The following is a 25505-nucleotide window of genomic DNA, read 5'->3' on the forward strand; positions in this document are numbered from 1 at the left end:
TTCTAAATGGAGACATTTATAGTCCCTAAATCCTCGAAATGCAGGACAGAAGATCAGAAATCTGCTGAGAACTGGACTATAACTTACAGCACTGTTTAGTTTAATTGCTAGAACTTGAGAATACTCATCTGAAGGACAGGTATTTGTAAGTTAGTCATCTGGAGTCCTTATACAGTTAAGACAGAGAGACTTGTGTGTCTTAAAATTCATCTTAAAATGGGATAACTCAGTTCTGAATACTTCCCATGTAATAGAAATGTCTGGCTCAGAACAATGAACCACCCTCTATAATGCCATCATGAACACCTGGTTGACACTGCACTGTAGTTCTGAGTGCATGCTCAAATCACGGTATGTGTAGGCCAGTACTCAAATTAGAAGCACTACGTCAAGCCAGGGATCTCTTCGTAACTTCTAAATTACTGCATAACTACATACAAAACAACAGGAGCATGACTATTAATTCTCTGAAAACTGAAAAAACTTGCCTTCTAAAACATCATGACGATAAAATGATCCTACTTACCATAGGAGAAAGGGTTCATATAAATTGGGCTAATCTGCAGTAGGACTAGCTATGCTGACATGTCTGTGTAACGAGATCCTGTAGTGGTACAGTGCAGCACAATCTCTCGAGTGAGGAAATGAATAAAAAGGCACTGCATGCAGCTATCATTATTCCTAAGTTGTTTCTTTTTACTAGCACAACTGTTTGGACTTAAATTACACAGTAATGAGAGCATTACACTAACTGAGCAGATAAGATAAAGCCACTGTCCAATTATTAACTCTCAATGAAAGAATTTTAATAACTTTTCTGACTGGAAATGGATTTACAATGCTTCAAGTAGGTGTGCTGAACTAAGAAATGGAATTAAGCACATGATTAACGTAGTATATATGTAGCCCATTGCCACCACCATACACAGTGAGCAAATCAAGAGCAGTCCCGTTTATTCACATGAAGGCCTGAAACAGCTGATGGTCACTTTGAATGACAAATAAAATATTCAATAGGATCAAAACAGCAGCTTCCTGAAGCCCAGGCAGTTTAATGTCTCCACCTTTCCCTCTTCAAAACAGGAAAGATGAGTAAAAATATATATACTTACGCCTCCCAGCATGCTCTGCAGAAGTCATGCCCACAAGGCATATCAACTGGGTCTTCAAACACAGATATATTACACATACAAATGTCACACTGTGGATGAAAAAATACTTCAGATTAAAAAATACCCTAAAGCTTTGCACATTATTCAAAGGACACACTGGGCTGGAAAACCTCAGCAAAATTTTAAAGTGCTCAACAGGGAGAAAAATCTAACCACAGCCAGAAAGAAGAAAAAGTCATTTTAGTTACAGAAATAGTTTAGAAATAGAAATGAGAAAGATTCCATATCTCTTTTTCTATGCCTCCCTATCCAAACACCACATTTTGGGGTGCCTTCTGTCACGTCCTCCAGCTCAGTATGTGCTTCATTGTGCAGACTGCCGAGATCTCAGTTCTTGAGGAAAATGGGCCTTGAAGTTTTCATGAGACTCACAGGCAGCCATTAATGGAGTCTGGAAATGCTAAGTGCTTCTTGTAGCCTCTGTCATCTCAGTCGGGTCCAAATCAAAAAGGAACAATTTAGTTGTGCAGGAGCAGCAACTATTTTAAGTATTAAAAACAGATTAATACAGACAGCATTACATTGAGGCTTATAATAAAAATAAATAGATGAAAACAGAAATATTCAAACAGAACACGCCTCTACTTAATTTTATACCACCAGATACTACAGGAAAAATAATATATGGAATATTGAGGTCCTTACTCCAAAAATATTTTAAAAATAGAGATGACATTACTTATTGCTTACAGTTAGACATGAAGGTTTCATGTTTTTGAAAGACTATAAGCAGACTTTTCTTTCCATTGGAACAAAGATTCAATTAAAATTTACTTCAACTTTCAATCCTTTAGATTCTACACATACATAGGGAAGCACTTCAAGCAAATCAGCCTGTAGTCTTTCTTAAAATACACTTGTCTTAAAGCCAAAACCAAACCAAGTCAAACAAGTCTGCCTTCAAAGTGTACAACCTAATGAAGGAACATGTTGTCGTTTCAGTCATGTCAGCTTACTGTCTTGACAAAATTAAGTATTTTAGAAGTTGACTGTGCATCAAAACTGTTGTCTACTAAATCTGTTTGTCTTTCAATTATGTTTAAAACATATATTTAATATAAGGAAATTAATGAAGGTGAGTTCAGGATATCAAGTATAGAACATGTACTGGAATAGTTTTAGTAGGATGTAAATGCAAAAGCTGAAGGGAGTGTTATAACTTGTATTTTCATTTTATCTACTTTTATTTTTCATTTGTCTGCCAGTATGTGTGACTTCAGAGAAAAATGTATTATTTTGAAAGCTTCTTGCAAGATTTTTAACAAACGGAATTACTAAATGTATAAACCTGCATTTGGATTTAGATATATCAGCCCTAGAACTGCAGTCACTACCCAGACTGCACTGCAGGACCATAAATGACAATAAAAACAACACAACACATGATTGAAGGCATTCAGTCTTTAGTTACACATTTAAATTAGGGAAATGTTCCTGCACAACATTTCACTATTAATATAAGTTAGTCCAGACAGTTTCTTTTTCAACATTTTACATTTAAAGAAATAAAATATTTACATTCAGAACCACAATTTTTTTATTTTATTATGAGGTTTAGGGACGGTCCATTTGCAAGGCTTCATCTAATACTCTGGAAAAAATGCTTAGGTCATGGAACAAAAGTTTTATAATGTTGCAGCTGTGGATCATTAAAAAGAGAACTCTGTCTTCCGAAAGAACCACACTGATTTTACTGAAAGGCACTTTCATATTTCAAATTTGCAATAGCCTTCTAAACTGCTTGACGCAGCCCACACATAGTAAAAGTAATTATAAGCTTACAGTACACTAGTGGGCTGACATTTCAAAATGTAGACAAAGAGAATTTTGTTTTCCAAGGAAAAAGATTTCAGAAGGCAGGGTTCACAGCATTGGGTATAATCAGGAAAATGGATACAATGAAAGCGAACATCTTGAGAAGTCTGAGATGAGAAACTTGAAAGAGCTAAATGTAATGATGTGATCGTATCTGAATAAATTTCTACTTTGTCAGACTAAGTGAGAAGTGTCCTTGCCATTAGCCACGTGCTCATTTGTGCCATTATAGAGAACGCTAGAAGTGCAAATTTGTTTGTTCACCACTTTTGGAAAGAAAAAGGCTCTGTATCTTTGCAAACTTATTTTCCAAACGAGACGACACTGTGGCTTGACTGTCCATGTAGGTGTGCTATGTTTAGATCCAGGCTCTTCCACCCTGTTAGTTTCAGATCTATTTATACACTTACCACAGCTGTCTCAATGTCTCCTGGTGATGGGCTTATTTCATCAGGGGAAGTTACAGAAGAGCGAGTAGTGCGGGGAGTTCGTGGGGAAGGCAGCGTATCCCACGCGTTGTACCCACTTGGGGGGGGAGTGGGCATCTGAACCCCCGAGCGCTGGCAGCAGTTCTCTGGATTAGACATCCATGCCTCAAGCAACTTCTCCCTGTCCCAGTCTTCAATAAATATAAAGACACAGGAAATTATGCAGCTATGTATATTTCGTAATATACACAGGAGCAGATAAATAGTATTTTTATGCAATGTTAAAATTGAAATAAGATACATGTATTCTTAGCACTGACCTTAGAAAAAATACCACCGCTGTCAAATAATGATTGTTCTCTCCTTCCTAATAAGAAAATACCCTTGATCTGGATAGGATATACTAGTCAGATGCTAACCTATCTAAGCTAAACCACATCTTGAGTTAATTTCATTTAATTTCTTTGAAGCCACAGTGCCTCAACATATACAAACTTGAGTAATTACAAATGTTTTTAGCATTTGGCATATTACCTTGGTTATATAGAGAGGGAAGCATGCTGATGCTAACATATAGATGAAATTTGCCACAAGTTTTCGCTACTGAATTATGAGTGTAAGTAAAATATGAAATAGTTATATTTGCTGAATTCCCTCTCCTTTATCCTGAAATCAATTCCTTTAGCATGAAATAGAAGAGAAACAGGAATGATGCTGAAAAAACACATATGGAAAAGCTGGAAAGTTCTTAAACCTCCCAAAATGCTCCAAAAATGCTTTTCACATCCCAGGTGTGAATTAAGACATCACATTATTCATTTATGAAGTTCAAGATTAAATGCAAAAACACTGCAATTTGGTATTAGGTGTTTCCCAGCTGTCTCATGCCTTGTAAATAGCTCAATTATCCCTTTTACTGTGCTGAACCCCTTCTCCCCTTTCAAATAAAAAAGAAATTTTCTTTGAATAATTTCCAGCGTATGACCACAGCTACAGGCAAAATAGCTGACTTTCTCATGACTTGCAGAGGTCTGTGTGTTTTTCATCACTACGGTCAACTGCATTAAATTACAGCTACCTCACGTAGGCAGCGTCAGCGGGATGACCTTTGCAATGCAAAGTGATTTCTTCTCAACTTCCAATTTCTGCTCACCAGATGCTGGCAGACATTTCTGTACACTTCACATCAACCTCACTGCTTTTGGGCTCACTATGAACTCTGCTGCCAGTTGGAACAGTTGTGTCATCGTTTTCTTCTTCAAAGTGTTCAGGGCACAAAACATGCCTACTTGCTTAGTTAAGCATTTAGTAGTATTTAGCACTAATGACATTTTCTGAAAACCCAAAGTGACATCCAAATATTGTATATATAAATACCCAGAAGAATTAACACTAAAAAACATATGTGCAAAGACTGCCTTAAATATAGTCACGCTGGCAATGAAAATCACTGGCACAAGTTCATGTTGGCTTTAATGCTATGGTAAAAGGAATGTAAACTATCAAAAATAATTTAACAGAGATAAGCATAAGGTACCAGGCTTACTCATAAAAGTCAGCCATATTTTGTGGGTTTACAAGAGTATTTTCTTATTTCATTTTTTCTACATTTTTATTTTACCCTCAAAAATAACAGGGCTGAAAAACTTAATCCAGCAATACAGCGATAAGCATGGAAACCATTAACTGCCTGAGTAGTCTCTTCGGCATACAGTAACAATGTGGATGCTTCAGTAAACATACGTTTTGAACAGCTGAATCAAAGCCTAAAGCTTCCACTGAGCTTCAGAGAGATACTTTTGTCTGGAGTGAGCTCACTGTATTCTGACAACCCCAGTTTCAGTCACACAAGACCACAGACTGATTTCATTGACGTTAAACCAGTTACAAATATACAAAAGCAAACTATACCCTGTCTTAAAAGAGTAGCCATTCAAATCCTAAATACACTCCTGTGCATTAAAACTCAAGGCCATTTCCAAATATTATAACAATCTAACTTCTTTTATTGTAACAAAAAATAAAGAAAAATACTTTCTGATCCAGTTTTATACACAAGTATGTAATGGCACAAAACCAATGGTCTGATAAAAATAGGAAAAATGACCTTTTTGGACTTCATTTGATATATAAAGCCAAAGAAGTTCTACTTCTGTGTCTCTCACTAAAGCAGAAAAGCTATATTTCTTCACATTGCTGAAGTTAAAACATTTTCCCAGTTTGAATCACTTCCCTATCAACTTTCCTATCTGCCTCAATGCTGCAGATCTACTTCTTTCTGAAACATTGTGTGGATGACATCCTGTCATTATATTAACCATTACTTCTCTTTTCCTTAGGAATAAAAAGTGAACACATTCACAACTGTAACTCTGATTTTGCTGAAAACAGTTTTTTCTCAATCTTTAAGGTTTTGTATTACCGTGTGCCCGGAGAAGAGCTTCTGCAGTAAAGAGTGGTGCTTGAAGCATGTCAGCAGTTTCCACTATCAGCATATCCTTAAGCCTCCGCAGATCCTGAAGTCTTAGCCCCTCGTATGGCTTTGAGAAGAAGGAGAAAGACAATTTACATTTAGCAGTGTTTCCTCTAAATCTACATTATTAACATGCAAACAATCAAAGCACTATTACTGATAATTATCTCAACTGTGCAGCAAGTTATGACACAATTTATTTATTGTGCAAACCACAGACCATGTAAAGCTACATAGAAACACTGTCATTTTGCAGTATTGTAGAATGATTTTTGTACAGTCCAAAATCCAAAAGACAGTATTTCCAGAGTACTCCATTATAACTGGAGGCCATGTTCAAGTGATGAACTACTCTAGTATTTACTCTCTCATTCTCCTTTTCCCTTCCCATTCCCCTTTAAAAAAGCTGGATTTCCACTGAATACAATTTAATTTTGAAGTAATTAAAACTCAAATATTGAGACATGCATGAGAATGCGTGTCTAGATTGACTTCACGGAAGACAGGTTATCAGGATAGTATATGTTGCATGCAGGTTCTCTGACTTTATGCACAAACTGAGTGAGATGCATTAACTTTGCATTCATCAGAAGGAGGATATATTGAGACATTAGAGAGTAAGAAGAGGTGAGTTTATGAACAGAATTAGGTACAGATCTTTGGAGGCAAAATCCACTTTCATAGAAGTACAGAGATCAGTATAAGATCGACCAGAAATGCAGCTGGACGCTGGGGAGCAAGATGTCAAAATTCTCCTTGATAAACAGACACCACACTCCAATAGCGCTACACTGCCAGAGGTAACTGCTGGCTTCCTGGTCTGAATTTGCATCCTCTTACTACAGCATTAACAAGAAGTCAAAATCAAAAAGACAAAAAGAAGTAACTTTAGGATACTGAACTAATTCTAGCCAAGATGCTGGAGATGCATTGTGTTCTGGACTAATGAGGATCTGGGGCACCAAACAGCAGCCATCTTTACCAGTTTGGGAACCAAGAGCACAGAATAGTGCAGTAATAGTGGATAATGACAGTTCAGACCACACATTGCTATTATTTACCATGTATACACTGATTCTATATAGAGCATATGCCAGAACCATTCAGTGCCAGGTAATAGGCAAATGAATGTGCAAACACACAAAAAAGAAGACTGATTCTGCTCTTGGAAGTTGGCGGTCCAAGTAAAAGCATACTGCACAGAAGCAGAAAGCATAAGAGATGGGAAGAAATGAAAAGCCTCAACTTCTAAATGTTTTTCCTCTTCAGAGACATCTACTCTAAAAACATAACATACTTCCTATATAATATTATGATAAACTTTGTAAAATGCATTTAAAAGCATAACTGATTCCATCAGTGACTTCTTCTCTTTGCTAGTCAGTAGTATTAACAGGAACTTCTTAATACTGGTGACACAACAATAACGCTGCCACAAATTTGCATTGGGTCATTGTCCTTTTGGAGAAAGCAAGAAAAACACAAGAGAAATGGACTGTGAGTGTCATGGTCTTTATCTTGATTGCCCAAGACCACAAAGTCTCTGTATGTGCTACCACTGCCAATTGTGGATGATACATTAAGGGACAATCTCAACATTAAATGCTTGAACTGAAATAAACCTGGGCCACTTGATGCACAGAGTGCTGGAATTTGACTGACCTACTTAATTTCTTACAAAAGAGATCACTTATGAAAACATGTCAGGGAGACAAGGATACAAACAGCTGGATGCCAGAATGATTATAACTGCATGAATATGTCACAAAAAAAAGAGCAAAAACTGGAGCAATGAGTAAATCATCTCGACAGAATCTGAACTGCATTTTGAATTATAACTGCAAAATAAGTAGCTTTGTCAGCAAAACAGCCCTCCTTCCAGAACACACATATCATAAAAAGAAATATCTTTTGTGTTAAATCTGAAACATAAATGCATATCTTAGGAACTAGCATTTTACTCTGAGCTGCAGCTATGTTCAAAGTTATATTGAACCGATTGGTCCTAGGTCAAAGCCGGGCAATTATCTCTCTTGAAGAACAGACTATTACATGATTTCAGCTGGAGCACCCCATACAGCCCAGCAGGGATTTGTGGATCCTGCAGTTTTTAAGAATCATAATTTTGTCTTTTGAAGTGAGAGAAGCATTTCTAAAGAATATATTTGAAACTTTATATATGTATATATTTTAATAAAGCAATATATGAGCCCACAGAAGAAGGCTAAAGAAAGGAAATTTTAGGCTGACACTATTAAGTAGCTTAATCTGGAAATTTCAGAGCAAAGACTTCATACAATGAGAAATGAGAACTCATAAAAATGTTTGAGTCTATAACACAAAGTCTTGCAGCTGCTTGTAAAGATGCAGTCTTTAGTTATAAGGATGAATATTCTTCATGCAACACAAAAAATGCTTTTAGCTGTATAATTAAATGGTGTCACATACACTTCATGTACATATCCGCCTTTCGAGGTGGATGGGATTCTATAATTAATGCAGTTATGTATTTTAAGAATCAGTTATACTCCATTTAACTCACTCAAATATATTTATTATATGGATATGTATGTATATATGTCTCATTACCTACAGTTACATTCTCTCACTTAATAAATGATCCTTTTCCTACAGAGATGAAGTACATTTGAATTGTTTTAATACAAATTTTAGTATTTATCCTACTTGCACTACATATATATTCATATGACATTAATTTTGGAAATGAAGAAAATCATTCTACTTACTATACACTCGACACATCTACTAGTAGAGTATTGCAGAATACAGTGACATGAAAGTAAAATGAACAAAGAAATTATATGCTTTGCTACTACACAATGTATTTTTCTGAGTCTGACAGAGAGACAAAACTGTTCTGAACGATCTGCTCTGAACTTCTGCTCATTACCAGGTGTTTCTTATACAAGTTTTAAACATTGCATTACACGACTGAAACAAGGTTGTTATCTACCAGACATATATCACAGACACATAGATGCTTATATATTAGAATAAATACTAGATGACAGAAAGAGCTTGCAGATGAAATTGCAATGTCCTTAGGAATTTAGGGAGATCCCAGAGAACTGGAAGTTGGCAAAAGTTGTCCCAGTTTTCAAGAAGGGCAAGAAAGAACACCCTGTTAATTACAGGCCTGTCAGTCTCACTTTGGTGCCTGGTAAAACTATGGAGAAGATTCTTCTGGGAGTTATTAAAAAGCACCTGAAAGACAACGCAGTCACTGGTCAACACAGGTTCATGAGGGGAAAGTCCTGTTCAATTAACTTTTAAGTTAAGTATCCTTCTGGACAAAATGTCCAGCATACAGCTGGAGAAAAATATGCCATGTATGTTAGCAAATGATTCTAAACTGGGAGCAGATGAGGTCTTTCGGTTTGTTCAGTCCAGAGAAGCAGCCTCATGGCGGCCTGCAGCTCCTCGTAGAGACTGGAGGGGCAGCACTGAGATCTGCTCTCTGGTGTCAGCAACAAGGACCTGAGGGAACAGCATGGAGCTGTGTCAGGGAGGGGCAGCTGGGGTTTAGGGAAGGGGTCTGCACCTCAACAGGCTCTGCAGGGCAGTGGTCCCGGCACCAAGCTGTAGGAGTTCAAGAAGCATTTGTGCAATGCATTCAGATGTAGGGTTTGGATTTTAGGTGGTCTTGTGTAGAGTCAGAAGCTGGACTTGGTGATCTCTGTGGGTCTTGTTATATAATTATTTCGTGTAACTTCAATGAGATTTTTAAAATAAACATAAACTTGAATTTTCTATTAGAGTCCCCCAGGTTTTTGGAGAATGTTTATTAACAGTAAAGGAGAAACTAATCAAGACAGAAATCTGAGCTATACTTCTGGCTTGTTCTCTAATAACCTTTCCACTGCTCATACGTCATCGTTGGTGGATTTTTTTGCTACAACTACCCACAGTGATGAGTGTTACACTTTATACTCTGTTCTCAAAACACTTGGCATTTTCATTTTCCATAGGGAAATACAGATTATGTGTGTTGGTATCTTTCTTTCTTTCTTTTTTTTTTTTTTGTAGAAACACATATAGAGTAAAATGTGTTTTTCTAAATGACTAGAGCCTGTTTGTTACCTGCCCTTAACAGTTCTCTCCATCTTGCTCATTAAAAATGTTTCAGGCATGCTAAAAATGAAGTGAAACAGAAATGCTGCTATAAATCTCTGCTTTAGGTATCATCATAGCAGAAAGTGATTTTAAAAGACTGGATAACTGTATGACAGAAATGGGTTTTTCAGAAACACTAGTGTAAGGAATTAACAGCTGTAAGATGGACAGCTCGTTCCTATCAGGCTCTGAAGCTTGAAAGGTGGGTCTGTTCTTCAATTCATATTCCTCATAGGCTTGAGAGCCTCTATAATCATAAAGAAAGGTATGTGGGAGTTACTTTTTCAACTTCTGCAAGTGTTTCAGTTGTAAGCATAAACACATAATTCCTTGGTAATATTTCAGTGCGAAAAACATGATCTGACTCGTAACATCAGAAACAAAGCTTTGTTACTACTCTAAATATACAGCTATTTCAGTGACACTGCACAGGGCACTACAAAAATCTTTTGGTCTGTATGAAAAAGAATGATTATTTTCTGCTATAAACATGGCAGATCTGGCAAGGAATGTGTCATTCCAATGCTACCATGCACATCACAGACACTGCAGTTATGCTTGTTTGGTTATTTTGCCTGGAAACAAGTCTTCCTTGTCTTTTAAAATGTTTTATTTATTCCTCTAATCTTAATTCAAGAGATGAAACACTTTGAAAATGCATTTTTTGGCATTCCAAAGTTTTGTTCTCCAATTAAATTAAATTTTCATTTTTCAGAAGTATGCTAAAGGGCATCAACTATTATCTTAATACTGTATTAGATAAGCTTTTTGCATATTCACTTCCCTCAATGAAATGGAGGGAACAAAGTACAGAACCATCTTTGAGAGGCAATTTTGGGTGTAAGACAAGTCTTCTGAAGGATTCAAACTACTTAATCAATATAGAAACTTAAGGCATCACTTTAGACTATTGGTAAGAACAGTCTTTACTGCCTATTCAAGGCATCTGTCCACAGACTCAAAGGACATGGATGCACAGCCGTTTCAATTGCAGTTCAGTGCCAGTCTTTCTAAGGCTGATCTTTTTCAATTATTTTCAGTCACTCTGATGAATAGGACTGAAAGCTGAACTTCTCTGGCTGCATATTCTTACTGTGTCTCTGATGCTAACATTTGTCCTGTTACAGTTACACAAGTCAGAGAACTTTTCCCACTGAAAAGCTGCAAAGAATGGTAAAGAAGAGAGAAATTATGAAGGCCGATTTGCTCCGTGAAAAACTCCAATACTATTCATCAGCGTGCCAAATTCCATGGTGACAGTTTTTGGCTTGTGAATCTTTAGAATATTAAGGAAAGATGTTCTAGTATGTCAGGTCTGCAGGCCTGCCTTCAGTTCTCATGCTTAGCAACTTTTCTAGAAAGAAGTCAAACAAGGAACAGAACTGTATTATTTATTTGCCTCCGTGAAATGAACCCAACACAATTACCTTTCTCTTGAGTCCATTGTAACTAGCAAGTCTTTACGTTGATTTAGCTCTGAGTATCTACACTAAACAATTGCACAACATTATCTTCTCTAGCTGAGATTGTTCAAGAAGCTTGTGATTTGCCCCATCTGTGTCTGCAAGTTTACTTTCTTTTAGCAGTGTTGCCATGATATATACATAATGGTAAAAATGATTCAGGTTAAATAAAAAAGTTACAATTCAGCACCCTGTAAAACATTTTCTACTTTTAAGCAAAATTATTTCTATGGTTCAGCCAATAGCATAACCATCCAAATAGTTCTGTATGTACAACCAAAGGAGTAGTAAACTGCAATCATGGCAAGATACAGCAGCAGCCTTTTAAAGTAGCTTTAACAATAGAGAACATGTAACTTTGATCTATATTCTTCAACACTTTGGATGTCTCTACAGGGGAATGTTCAGAGAAACTAAAATGAATTAATTACTGCTGTTATTTCAATACACAATACACCCCATCTCAAAACTGTCATCTAGGAGTGAACAATTTAAACAAGCTTGCTTATATTTGAATTTATTCAAGAAAATTACCCAGAAAATTAAACAAATAGTACAAAAATGCTCTAACTTCAAAACTGAAGTGACCACACCTGGCATTTTTCAAGGAAACAGCTGATATGAACCTACTCCTATTTAAACCTGAACAAACTTTTTTGTTACCAGGCCAAAGGGGACTGAGCTAGTAAAATGTAAGGACATGCTACTTTTGAAGGGAGAAGCCAAACTTGAATCCATTGCCCTGAATCCTGATTTATCTATGTATTCATACTTAGACTTTTAGTTAATTATAAGCACAGTCAGTAAGACATCATAATTCAAGCAAATTTGTGTCAATGAATTTCACATTTCTCCAAAAAACAGACTTCAAAATAACAATCCTTGTTATTATCTGTCTTTCATACAGGTTCTGATGTGCAGTAGCTTCAAGCATCATGTTATAAAACAAGAAAGCAAGAGAACTGTTTTTAAATCCTGCACCACTCAGCTGTTTTTTTATAACATTCAACTCAGTCTCAGTCTAGGCAGATCAATGATGATGTTTTTACTATTCTGTCCCACAGATATTCTCCTTTTCAGAATTTCTCCCGTTCTTACTTTTAGGCAGGAAGTGATCTTATGAAAGAAAAATCTGTAAAAACTTTGTTTTGGAGACTGTTTCCCAGCTCAGTGGCCTCCCTGCACTTCCTCTAGACTCACAGCTTGCAACACTTTCAAGGCAGTCCATGAAAGCAAGAATAAAACCTCTTCAGATCTGACAACAGAATTGTTACTCTCTCTGCTTAACTTGGAAGATACAAAGAGCTGTGTTCAAATTAAATGTCTTCCAAATATACAGTACAAAGTACAGTGCATGCGGAATATTTAACAACATTTTGTCGTAACGTAACTGATACAAATATAAATGTGGAAATTTAAGAGTATTCTCTGACCTCTTTTTTGTCTAAAGCAGCATATTCAGCTTCAATGCTTTCAGCTTCAGGATCACGTGAAAATACCATTCGAGATTCCAGGTTAAGAGCTAGCTCTTTGTGGTGTTGTTTCTCTGCACAGTCACATGGGGTATCTTTATTTTCATTTTCTGCAAACAAGTCTCCACCGTGTTTTACCAGAAGCTGAAAAAGGAGTAAATAGTTATCAGTTACCAACTCTAACAACACCCTGAAGAAATTACATGCCATTCAAGAAGAGAACAAAAAAATAAGAACACGGAAAACTGAAAGAAGGGACAAATACAGCAGCAATCACCTTTGGGAAGCAAAGATTATGTCACTAAATATATTATTACCTTATCACTGAATAAGCCATCAAATTCATTTACTGTTACTTAATAAATTAAATTACTGTAACTGTTATTAAATAAATGACTGCTTGATTTAATATATAGTTATAACTATACTACTGTAATTTCATGGAACCAAAAAATCACAGAAATAGGTTGCAAGGCAGTCTGTTTTTGCTAGGGTTTGATCACTGCAGTTCAGCTGTACTGATATAGTCAGAGCTCAATGGAAAATGAAGGGCCTGATATCATCAAGCACCCAGCAAGATGAAGCTATAGGCACCTCTAAATATTCTTTACATATGGGTATAACTCCACTGTTCTTTCCATCAGTGATCCACTGGTGGTGACAGAAGGTGGGAGAATCCCCAAGAAGAGAGAAAAGACAGGTTATTAATTCACAAATAGCATTCAGCACCATTGATAGCTCTACCTTATTTCTGAGGACAGATGACATGATGCAAATAAAAGCTAAAGCAACCAATTGCAAAACCAACAATTGTTTTTCTGCTGACAAGTAAATAGCACACAAGCTGGGTAACATTAACCTTATTGAATGCTTGATATCAAATATGTCCTTGTATAGTGCTACTGCATCTTGCCAGTAACCTGCCAGAAATGGAGTCTTTAGCTAATAAACACTAACTGTGCTGCTCTCATTATCTTGGCAAACTTGTCTCCTGCTATAAACTGATCTGATATATGCAAGCAAAGCAAATGCCATACAAAAGTCAAGAGTACATAATTCTGCTGATTTGTTGTGATGCCTTTATAACACATACTTGAACTCCAATGGTGGAGCACTCAGGACAATCTCACTATTAAAACAATTCACTATATCTCTAAATAAAACCCAAACCTATAATCATGATCTTGTTTTCAGACTGTGATGGCTTTAATAATTCTATCCTGTACTTCAATCACGGAAATTTCAAAACTTATTTTGAATAAAAATAAATAAATAAAAATATAAAATAAAATAGAAATAAGTAAAAATATAAAAATAAATTCCCGCATAAAGACCTGCTCTTCACAACATCTTTTTGATTGTGATCGCTTCTTAATTTTCATCTTCAACATACCATTTTTCATTAAGCCGTCACTATACAATACAGAGCAAATTTTACAGACCTGGAATAATTCAAAGAATCATAGAATGGTTTGGGTTGGAAGGGATTAACCCTACAGCCATGGGCAGGAGCAACACCTAGGTCAGGCTGCTCCAAGTCCCATCCAAGCTGGCCTTGATCACTCCCAGGGATGGGGAATCCACAATTTACCTGCATATCCTGTGCAAGCACCTCACTGCCCTCACTGTGAAGAATTTCTTCCTTACATCTAATCAATCCTACCCTTTATCAACTTATTAATATCAACCTTCCTTTATCAATATCAACCCTTGTCTTGTCACGACACTCCCTGATAAGAAGTCTCTGCCTGGTCTTGTAGATTCTTTGAAAACTTTTTCCCATGTTCTCCAAAATGAAAAGATAAGTAAAAAGCAGAAATTTGTGTCATCAAGGATGACACCATATTTTCTCTTCAAGCAGAATACCAGGTAGAAATTAAGATAATACTAGGATAATTATCAAGATATCCAGCCTACACATACCTTGTTTTCTGTTTGAACTTCTTGACAGTGCTAAAATTTTAGTAACTTGAATTTCACATTCTGTCTGTACATTTTAAACTTCAACATAAATTTAACAGAGTCATAAAAGACACCTTCTGAAGAAGAAAATTAATAATAAACTTGGAAGAAGGCTCCACAGATTTATGCAGCTCAAAATCTAACTTGCAAGATGATGAATGTGTAAACTGACGTTAGGAATGACACCCTATTTTTTTGGTGACACTGTTAAAAAGGCCTACGTCTGTTAAGAAATTAAAAAGATACTAATAATCTAATCATGTAAGGAATTCAAATAACAAAAAATGCTACTTAATATAACAAAATTGCTGTGATAGTGTAATATATCTGCATGAAATCAAATCTATTTTGTATAAAAGTCAAGCCTTTTTTTTTTCTGTTTAGTATTTGGAGGTAAGCACACTAACTTTGCCCAACCTGTCTTCAGTAATGTGCTCCACACAGTTGTTCTGCTCGAAGAAGAAATTAAACACATGTGAATAGAGAAGAATTAAGACTCTGAACAACCTCAGCTAGTAGGTGGTTCACCCACACAGGAATGTGTTTTTTTTTCCCATTTCCTTATCTGGGCACAGTGGGGATAGAAGTAACAAGGACTGAGTTTCCCTGAAAAGTTATGGAAAAAAGAGATAGCTAATGAGGAATGCTGCTCTGAAGTGACAGTAAACACCCTAACATGGCATGCAGCAGTTAATACAAGCAAAAAGCACTCAAAGGAGTCTAAGTAACCTTCAATTTACTGAACAAAGTGAAAAAACTTTATGGTTATGGGCTTATGTTTGTTTGGTTTTTGTTTTCAGATTTTTGAATCTCAGAAACAAAGAGATTACTGTCAAATTTTTACTAAGTTCTTTTTCCTGCTCTTCATAATGTAGTATTGCTGTTCATGTTGAAAGACTACAGACGATACCGGAAGATGTAAGACTGACTCACGTCAGATCATTTCATGTGAGTTTTATTTTATTTTCACTGGCTTCGGCTCAAAGAGGTTGTTAAGTGCTAAGCCACAGTATTCCTCATTTTCTGACATGAAATACATTTATCTTCTGAACAATAATGTTAAGAAATAAATAGATCTGGGGGAACGCTACATGGAACAACTGTGACTTGAATTTATCAGGCAGCTGGATCAAACACGTGGTATTAAAAAACAGAATGAGAGAGAAGTACATGGTCCTTTGTGATTCGTAACTTTCTGTTTGTCCAATCTAAAAGAAATAAAAGTTGACAGTCAACTTAAGAGCAGCATTAACTTAGACCCAGGACACAGCCTGACACTCAATTATAAATTAATCACATCAAAGGAGACACTAACTCAATCATATAACCTTACAAATAAGGAAAGTTTCACTCTAGTGTACAGGAGTAGCAAGGCAATATCTGTGTGCAATCCAGTTATTATGAACATAATTAGCTGAATCTGAGAATAATTTATCTAGAAAAGATGGGGATCTGCCTCCCTGGTGAAACTCAGGACATGTTTAAGAAATTTCTAGGGAAGTGCTGATGACAAACTGCTTGCATGAGGCTTGCAGTGACTACATGGGGCAGAGAAGAGAAGGCCATAGATTTTGGCTGCGATACTGGAGGTAAAATATCAGAATCTAAAAGCAGTATCCTCTAAACTCTTCTCATACTAAAGGATCAGACAGCCAGAGGCTTAATTTACAGAATAGAAAACATCACAGGGAAGCAGTTCCATTCATTAGAAAGAATCATTTAGCACAGAAAACTATAAAGGAAGGATGATCTTTATAATCACAGAACAAAAAGAGTGCTGGCTATAGACATAAAAAGACACCAGCTGAAGTTTTAAAGAGAGGACTAATGAAAAGCCAGAAAATAAAGAATAGCATACAGTTCAAGTCAGAGCACAGCTAAAGCTGGGCAACTGAAATGGCAAATTTTAAATGAGAATGTTCAGATAATATCTGGAAACTTGGCAGAATACAACCAACACAACAAAGCAGTACCACAGGACATATTATGTAGGAATCACAGAGAAGTTCTCGGTGTTGGAAGGGTGGTGTTGTATTTTATTTTACTTTTTTATAAAGTTCATGGATAAATAAACTTTCCGTGCCAACAAATACCAGAGAATCCCAATGGAATACAATTCTGGTCTTAAACACAAAGGGCATGAATGATCACCCGACCAAAATGGCAACAACAGAAGTAGCCTGCTAACAAAGAACAGTAATCCTGCAAGCATAGGAAAAACAAAGAGAAACTTCACTCTCCCAGAGATAAAAGAAAATGCTGTGCTAAAGATAGGTAAATTAAATTTCTAAACTCTGGAAGTGACTGAATCATAGACAAATTAGTTAGCGAGCATATGAGAGGAGAAGTAACTCCTTACTTTGCCCAGAGAAATGTGTAAGACCTGACTGAAAATGTTGCAGTCAAAGAAGCGCTCAATAACAATTCCCAAAATGTACTTCGGAGTCCACGTCCTTGAAATGATCCACTGCCTAATTTCAGAGAGTGGTACTAAATAAAAGAGTGAAAAAAAAAATCTAGAGACATCAGAAGAATGTGTCAGGATAGAAGAGCGGGACATATTTATACAGCAACAGGAAGTCGAAGCTGTCCCCAGCTGAAGAAAATATGAAGAACAGTCTGGAAAAAGGTAAATGCAAAAACATAATATATAAGGCTAAACATGTCTTGAGCAATGTGCCAAATACATAACAACTCAGAATAAATCATTTCAAAACATCACAGAGTGATATGTCTGTAAAGTCAGTTACCAAACAAAGTGCAAAAGCAAGCCCAGATACCATAAAACAGCAGTGATAGGAATCCAGCTTCTCAGTGGATGTGCTACATAGATCCCCATGCTTTATGAAGGACACCAATAAAAGTCTGTTTAAAACTGAAGTCTCAGCATGAGAAGTTCTAGAACAAATCATTAAACCAAATACTAATGACTCTTCAGCACCAGATGGTATTTATTCACGAGGCCTGATGGAATTTAAATATGAAATTTCTGAACTATTTATTACAATATGCAACCTATTGCTTTCATCTCTGTTAATACAAGATTAGAAGATGGTAAAAGTAACATCAATACTAAATTTAGCTCCACTGAAAAATGGAAAAGTGGAGAACGGTACAACAAGCATCACTGAGAGAAACCTGGACAAATTGGAAATAATGAGGAAAATACAGCATTGATTGAAGGAAATTACATATGACTAATTTATGAGATGTCTCTGAAGTAGTCAAAAACACATGTGAGAAGGTGTGCTGATGGTTTATATACAGACTTCCAAAGATTTCAACAAATACACTTAAGAAAAGGAGAAAACTATAGAAAGCAGCTTGACTGAAGTAATAACTTGTTAAAAGGCACGAAAGCAAGGAGAATTCTTGATGCCAAAGTATACAATCTTATGAAAATGTTGCTGTTTCTGAAAATATTAGGTGTGTTACATTGTGTTCTTTAAATTAAATTACTAGCATAATTAAATACTACTTCTCATTATTTGATATAGTATAAAAATAAACTTGGTGGGAGACCTTCAAAGTTGTTTTGATTTCCCATTACTCATTGCTACCCACTACTTTCACAAACATTAAAGAAATTTTTAATTTGTAAAAAGGCAATTATATTGATGTATGCTAGCACTGATGTAAGGCATCCTATAAAAAAGATGGGCACTGTAAATTAAAGACATCAAACCTGTTCCTGAAACACAGACAGTGTTAGAACTTTAATTTTCCCTTCTCTTTATACATACAGGTATGCCTAGGCCTACCTTTACAGCCTTTTCACCAGTGTTACAGACTTGTAATTATGTCCAACATTTGTAAGCCTGCACCAGTTTATTTTGTACTGAAGAGTTTATGTCATAAAGTTAATATAAAAGTAATCCATTTTTTTCACTGTCTTCTACACAGAAGACATTGTATTTTACACACTACGTTCCAGGCTGCTTAGCTTTGTCATTTTTTTTTTTTCAATTAATGAAAATATAAGTCAATTAAAAAGTTAAGTCAACCAGATTGTTTTCCTTGTGAAACACTGCATGTAATTTACTGAAAGCAGTATAAGACTTGTGACGATATATCAACTTTTACCTCGACACAGGTTTTCATCCCTGAGGCAGCAGCATAGTGCAAAGGCGTATTTTTTTTGTTATCAACAGCATCAATAGCTGCTCGTTCATACTGTCCTTCATCCAGCTTTGCTCCCTTCCATTTCAAGATCATTTGCAGGCAGTCTGCTCTTCTGCAATCATCTTCAGAGGGTCTTGTCAGGCGAGGATGAAGAGCTCCTTCTGAGATCATGATCTGAGGTCCCATACACAGTAAGTGCATAGATGTCTCATTGTGCACATTCCGTTTATTCGGGTTACCATCTCTAACAAAAAGGAAAGTTCTGTAAAGGAAGGAAAATAGAAGGGAGATAATTAGCACACAATTCCTCATATTTTTGAAGTGGAAAGGTTCTATTTTGACAATTTTCTTTTCCTTTTGCCAAGATTTTGATAAGCTACGTGACAGATACACATTCTTACTAAATAATTTCTATTAGATATGTTAACATGTTAAAAAAAAAAAAAGTAATTAATCTACACTCCATATGGTGCTCACAAATTGCTTTAATTACTGTTTTAATGCCTCCCAAAGACAACAAGTTGTTTTTATTATCATGCTGGGGGAACCAGGAGTAAATCAGTCTGTTCCAGAACCCTGTTCAGAACACTGGTCCATGCGCCTTTATGAAAAGTTGGGGGAGCGTTTTACATCCAGTCGAGCCCTTTTTGAAGTCAACAGCCAAGATCGGGATGAGTTACAAAAATACCAACAGTCCATTTGATTACTTAGAAGGTGACAAATTTTTGTAGGCCAATTTTTTTCTAAAATTCTGCATTGTATTGCAAGAAGTGTTATTACGGCACAAGACTGATTAAATAGATCATTTCTTTTTATCAAGCAAATGCCCACCTATACCAATGACAGGGGTTGGCAAGCCTTTTCTCGGAATGCTGTAGTTGCTGTTCACAGTGGACAATAAACTATAGCAACAAAAAGGATCAGCTGAGGAATGAGAGGAAAAGAACAGATCGATTCCTGGAATTGCAAATCTGATTCCTGACAGCTCCTGAGGCAATATAGCTTTCTGCTGCTTCTTGCCAGCAACAAATTATAGAAATTACAACCCAGTTCCGAAATGGAAGAAATGAGCCATAACATACAAGCCCTGTGAAGTCAAACTCGCCTTATTCTTTTGAGGCATATAATATTAATATAATAAACGTTAAAATACTAATATATTGAGATACTTTTTTTCTCAAGGGAGGGAGAATGTTAGGAAATGGAAGGAAGATTGTTTCCTTATAAATGGCCATGGGAACACTGCCAAGTAGTGCCTCAGAATGAAAATTTCACAAAACCATTATGATCTTATGAAAAGTTTTGATAGAGAACGGTTCCCTTGCTGTTTTTCATGACCCCATTCCTACACAGTCTAGCAGCATCCTTATAACCCCCCCAGGGTATCTGTCCCTGCTTCTACTGCCTGTGCATTTTCTTCTTGCCTTCAAGTTTGGCCAGCAGATCAGCCATGCTGGACTCTGGCCTTCTTTTCCTGACTTCTCACACCTGTGGATGGAGAGTTCTTGAGCACTAAGGAAAGCTTCTTGAAAGACCTGCCAGCTCTGATCCACTCCATTGTCCTTGAGGACAGTTTCCCAGGGGGTTTAGCTGTCTTACTCCCTAAACAGGTGGAAGTTAGCTTTCCAATAAATTTAGCATCTGATTTTACTTCTTGTCTGTCCCATGACCTAACAAATAATTTCCAGGTATCTATAGAACAGAAAGTTTATGAAGATAGCAGACACCCCCAAATTCATGTGGAATGAGCTGAGATGAAATTATGATAAAGATTGGCTCAGATCACTTCTGCAATCACTATAGCAGGCTATGGGAAAGCAACAGGATACCAAAAATGCCAGTTCTTATGCAGAAGCATTCGGCAGGAATTCCTAAGGACAAACACAAGGAGGAGCAGAGACGAAAGGCCTCACATGGTACAGAGGCCTAGCAGCCTGCTAGGAGTGTGAAGCCAACAAAAACAATTCAGCGCTGCAGGCAGGGTGGGCTTTGCCTTTCACATCAAGTGAAAATGTATTTCAAAGTTTGAACTTAGTCTGCATAATGTGATAGAAGGCTGCATTAATGAGACCCACAGACTTCAAATGTCAGGAGTATCTTTCAGGTATTCATTAACCACATCTTTTCCTCCCACCTCAAGACGCTTTACATCCAACATAATGACTCCTGCTACTTCTTTAACTCAAAGTAAAATGCCACTTTAAAATTCAGTGAAGTCCTGTCTGTGATTTCTGTACTGCACTGAAGCAGGGCTTTAGCTTTTTTAATTGCCAGAAGGCCCTCATTGTCACCTCCCAAATCACATGAAGTTTCTCTAGTATCTTTAGCTATCTAAACATCACTGTCTAGACTTGGTAACACTACAGAGTACATTTCTGTTTTCTGTTTTTATTTAGCACTTTATCATCACTTAAATTCCATGCTGTGGTATTTTAAAACATGTGATTCACTCCTGAATCAGGTTACAATGCATCTGATTATGGAACAGCACAATGTTTTTGTGGTGACCTGCAAAAGCTGTATCACATACACTTTTTCTTACAAAACATTCTTAAAACTTACTTAGGCTTATTTAGTAAACTTACTCTATTTCTCCCAACAACTCTACGATGGTTCTATTTAATAATCCAAATATGTGGAGATTTAATCCATATTAGAATGCCTATATGCTGCAACCTAATATTTTTCCGCTACTTAGATTTACATAGGTAACCTTTGTAGAAAATTCAACTACTGCACAAATACAAATGCCATGGAATAAGTAGATGTTTCACATTATACTTATTCTTTGAAAGAGGCTGAAACTCTGCATAAATACAGAACCTCGGGGCTGTCAAGCCAGTACCCCTTTTTGAGATCAAAAACTCTCTCTAAAGAGTTAATTTAAAAGTCAGCTTTAGTAGTGAGTAACTATTGCTATAAATTTCTTTCACCATAAAATTAAGCTTCATGGAAAAGTACAATAAAACTCTGGTTTTGAGAAGTTATAGAATAAAATCAAAGGGTTACTTGGGGTGGGAAAGACCCTTAAAATCATCAAGTCAATCCATCAACCTAAAATGAGAGTTCTTAAGTCCTGCCCACTTGCAGGTTTCTATATTAAACAAATGATAAAGAGACATAGGATGGATTAAAATCTTTTAAACCCTCACTGTGCTGTTAGAGATAAATCCAAAGCACCTCTACAGAAGACCATGCTTCTAACATCAACATCTGCCCTCCTGTGAAAATTAAGTGGTAAAAGAGTGTCTTACTATCTCTAAATAAGTCAAACTCTTCAATAAGAAACACCTTCTGTACGCATCTCTCGGTGTTCACTTAAAATATAAGTGAACTTTCTAGAACAGTTTTGTGGCTTTTGTAAACATTGTTGGTGTGGGAAAAAAAAAAAAAAAACAACAAACACTTTTACATAGGGACAATTACTTGTTTGTTTTGTTTGTTGCTAACTTTCTGTGTCTTATAAATGGGTATGAAAAACACCAGAGCTAGAAAAGGCAACCATCACCTCACTCTGGAAGCATAAAAAGCATCCCCATGTTTTTCTTTTCTCAATAATTTCCAAAAGTCAAAGGAACAACCACAGCTGAAAATCCACGACTTTAAGTTCAGAGAAGATGACTAATGTCCAAAGAAGGGTAAATTAATATGTTTTGTACCCACACATTCATTATTTGACAGGGTTCCATTTTTACCAATGGTATTTGGTGCGTAACACTTTCAAAGCTCAGTGCCATAGACCCATCTGATCTGGCTCATGACTTCAGAGGTATAAAAAGCTACATTTTGCTTGGAAATGGTAGAGTGAAAAAATATACTGCATATGGGAAATACCGTGTAATCACAAGACAGTCACACTTCTCTTTAGTTACAGCTTCCAGATTTTGCATCAAGCTGTAGCACTCTACAGAATCCAAACTTGAGGTGACAAACGCATGAAAAAAAGTGTTGTGAAAGTGGCAAAAAAGAAATGTCTGTAACATTTACACCTACTACTATCCATATTTGCACAAGAGCAGCAAGAGACTCAAGATAATTAGGCTGTGAATTTGAATAATAAACAACTGACACATTCCCTCACTCTGACAAACATCAACACAACTATTTCATCAGGTTTTAATAAAAGTAGGGATGAAAACTGCTACATTTATAATCTGTTCCTCAATGCAGATGCTACAAAATATACTTATCTATAGCCATATACATTTCTACATATAGATATTCACGTACACCTATAAAACATATGAAAATATATCTACATCACAAAAATAAAACCAAAATAAAAGCCATTGTAAACTGAAATTGCAAGGCACTTAGTAAACCATATAATGCAAAATGCACCACTTTAAGCAAGATGTACTAGGAAAGGTACAGCAACAAGTTAATCTAATCTGCACAGGCTTCTCCTTCAGAATATTTCTTCTGGCTCTTGAGTTAGCAAGCCCAGTGAAGTTCAGCTCACTGTTAAAAATGTTAACAATGCATAAGTGAAATCTAAAAGCATTCTGAGCAAGTATGGCTAAGCAATGAGTTACAGAAAAATGCCAAGCATTTTTACCCAGTCATTTAAGACTACCAAGCAACGAATTAAACCACAGTTGCTTCCAAACACAGCAGGCCAATACTGATGCATTAAAACTTTGAATAATGATGATATTTCATTAATATGAAGTACTTCCCTCCACCCCCTTAAAACATACTGTAACAAATAACTATACTGTTCTAGAAAGCACTTAAAAAATCTTTTTTGTTGTGACTGACAGCTGTACAGAAGTATGGACTGGTTTAAATAAGCATTTGCCTGATGTTGACAGCCACAGTGAATAACAACAATTATTGATACTTTTATTCATTAGATGGTAGTAGGAAATTATTAGTATTTACAGGTTTTTCTCTCTTTCCTCAAGATTCTTAAGCTTCTCCTACAGCCCGAGGATCCGTATGTAATAAACTGAGTAGGATTCAGTGACTATTTCTGTTCTAAGGTAAAGAATGTCCTGATAGATTATTATTAAACTCAGCCTATTAATTAAAAACAAACCAAACAAATACAAAAAAAACAAACCCAAGCCAACAAACCCACAAAACTCCAACAACGAAACACCATGGAACTATTATGACTTTTTATAAGTCTTAAGTTCAGCTTACTCCTTGCATAAGAACTGTTATTAACACCGTCAGAATTCCTGTAAATACTAATAATCTTCTGCTGAAGGAAGGATCAAGGTTACACCAGTGACAGTTTGGGCTATTGGCAAAATGTGGGAACCAGTGGAGAGGCCAGCACGGATACTGCATTGGTGATAGAAGTCTGCAAAGAGTTAATTATTCATTCTGAAATTTGAAGTCTTCACAGACATTTTAAGATCTCTTATGTCAAGGACTTCACTCCAGCCCCAGATCTTGTATTTTTCCTAATCAGGAATGCCTTCCATTTTTTTCCCATTCACATGATTCCTACCAAGTACAGTACATCTGGCAAAATGAATTAAATCAATTTCCTGAGTACTCAAACAATTTCTGCAGATTTTCATAGATAACCACTCATTTGAGGATCAAGTCCAGAGCTCGGTGCATATGAATCAAATCTCAGAGCAACTGAAGGTTCAAATAAAATTCTTTGGCTCTGCCAACATTTGCTGCTCCACTTATGGGCTTAATGTAATGTTCACTACAAAAATACTGCCTAGAACTGAAGCATTGTCTTCAGACTTCAGCTCAATAAAGCCTCAGAATCTCTTCTACTGTATTTCTGCAATTTCACTTATTGCCTTCCCGAATACCTTGTTTTCCAAAAGATTATTGAAGTGACTAAAAGTAGGTCACCAGCTGGTCTGACTCCAGCTCTGGACTGACTCACGTTAACGTAGCATCCTACCACCTAAAGACGTTTAAGAAAGGTATTACATAGATATGCATCAACGAGAACTTGCTGTTTTCCTTATTAAACAAAACCCCAAACATATTGAAAAGTTGTAGTGGCTTTTTGTCAACTATTATGACTGAGCATGACTTTCTGCAGAAGTAACCTTTGGCTTGGTACAACAAAGAAGACCAAGAGGGACAATGCACAGGAGTGTGAAAGGGATACAAAGGAATTGTGGAGCACAGATCCAAACTATGCTAAAAGCAATGGACACAAAACTTGGTCAATCCTTCCAGTGGACCAAAACCAATCATGCTTTATACAAGGTTCTAAAGCCGGTTAGAAGGGACAGAAACACCAAAACACAGAATTAAATCATCCCTCATACAAGAAGGTATCAACATCTTTAAGTTACCTTTAACTGATGAGCAACTGGATTTTATTTTTGGGTGACCTCAGCTTGGCCTGCTGGACAGCTAGGGATGCTGCTTCCATGATTCCATGCCACTTGGGGCTTCTATTTCAGTATTTTAAGTAAGATTTTAAAAGAAGAAGAGTTGTGTGCCAAATGAGAGCAGCTTCCAACTGAACTGGCTGC

The 25505-nt window shown here is 36.4% G+C and overlaps 1 protein-coding gene across 3 annotated transcripts in view; it reads right to left on the bottom strand.

Annotated features, from left to right (window-relative positions):
• The window catches only part of ANKIB1 (ankyrin repeat and IBR domain containing 1), an 81582-nt gene that overhangs the window by 21664 nt on the left and 34413 nt on the right, over positions 1-25505 (bottom strand). For all 3 annotated transcript variants that reach the window (XM_072327634.1, XM_072327635.1, XM_072327633.1), the window contains exons 3-7: positions 19003-19303; positions 12919-13101; positions 5838-5955; positions 3398-3606; positions 1113-1201 (exon numbers count right to left, since the gene is read on the bottom strand). In XM_072327634.1, the coding sequence (XP_072183735.1) occupies positions 1113-1201; positions 3398-3606; positions 5838-5955; positions 12919-13101; positions 19003-19303 (900 nt within the window). The remainder of the gene's footprint in view (positions 1-1112; positions 1202-3397; positions 3607-5837; positions 5956-12918; positions 13102-19002; positions 19304-25505) is intronic.

The sequence above is a fragment of the Excalfactoria chinensis genome, chromosome 2, assembly GCF_039878825.1.
Source record: "Excalfactoria chinensis isolate bCotChi1 chromosome 2, bCotChi1.hap2, whole genome shotgun sequence".
Taxonomy (NCBI): Eukaryota; Metazoa; Chordata; class Aves; order Galliformes; family Phasianidae; genus Excalfactoria; species Excalfactoria chinensis.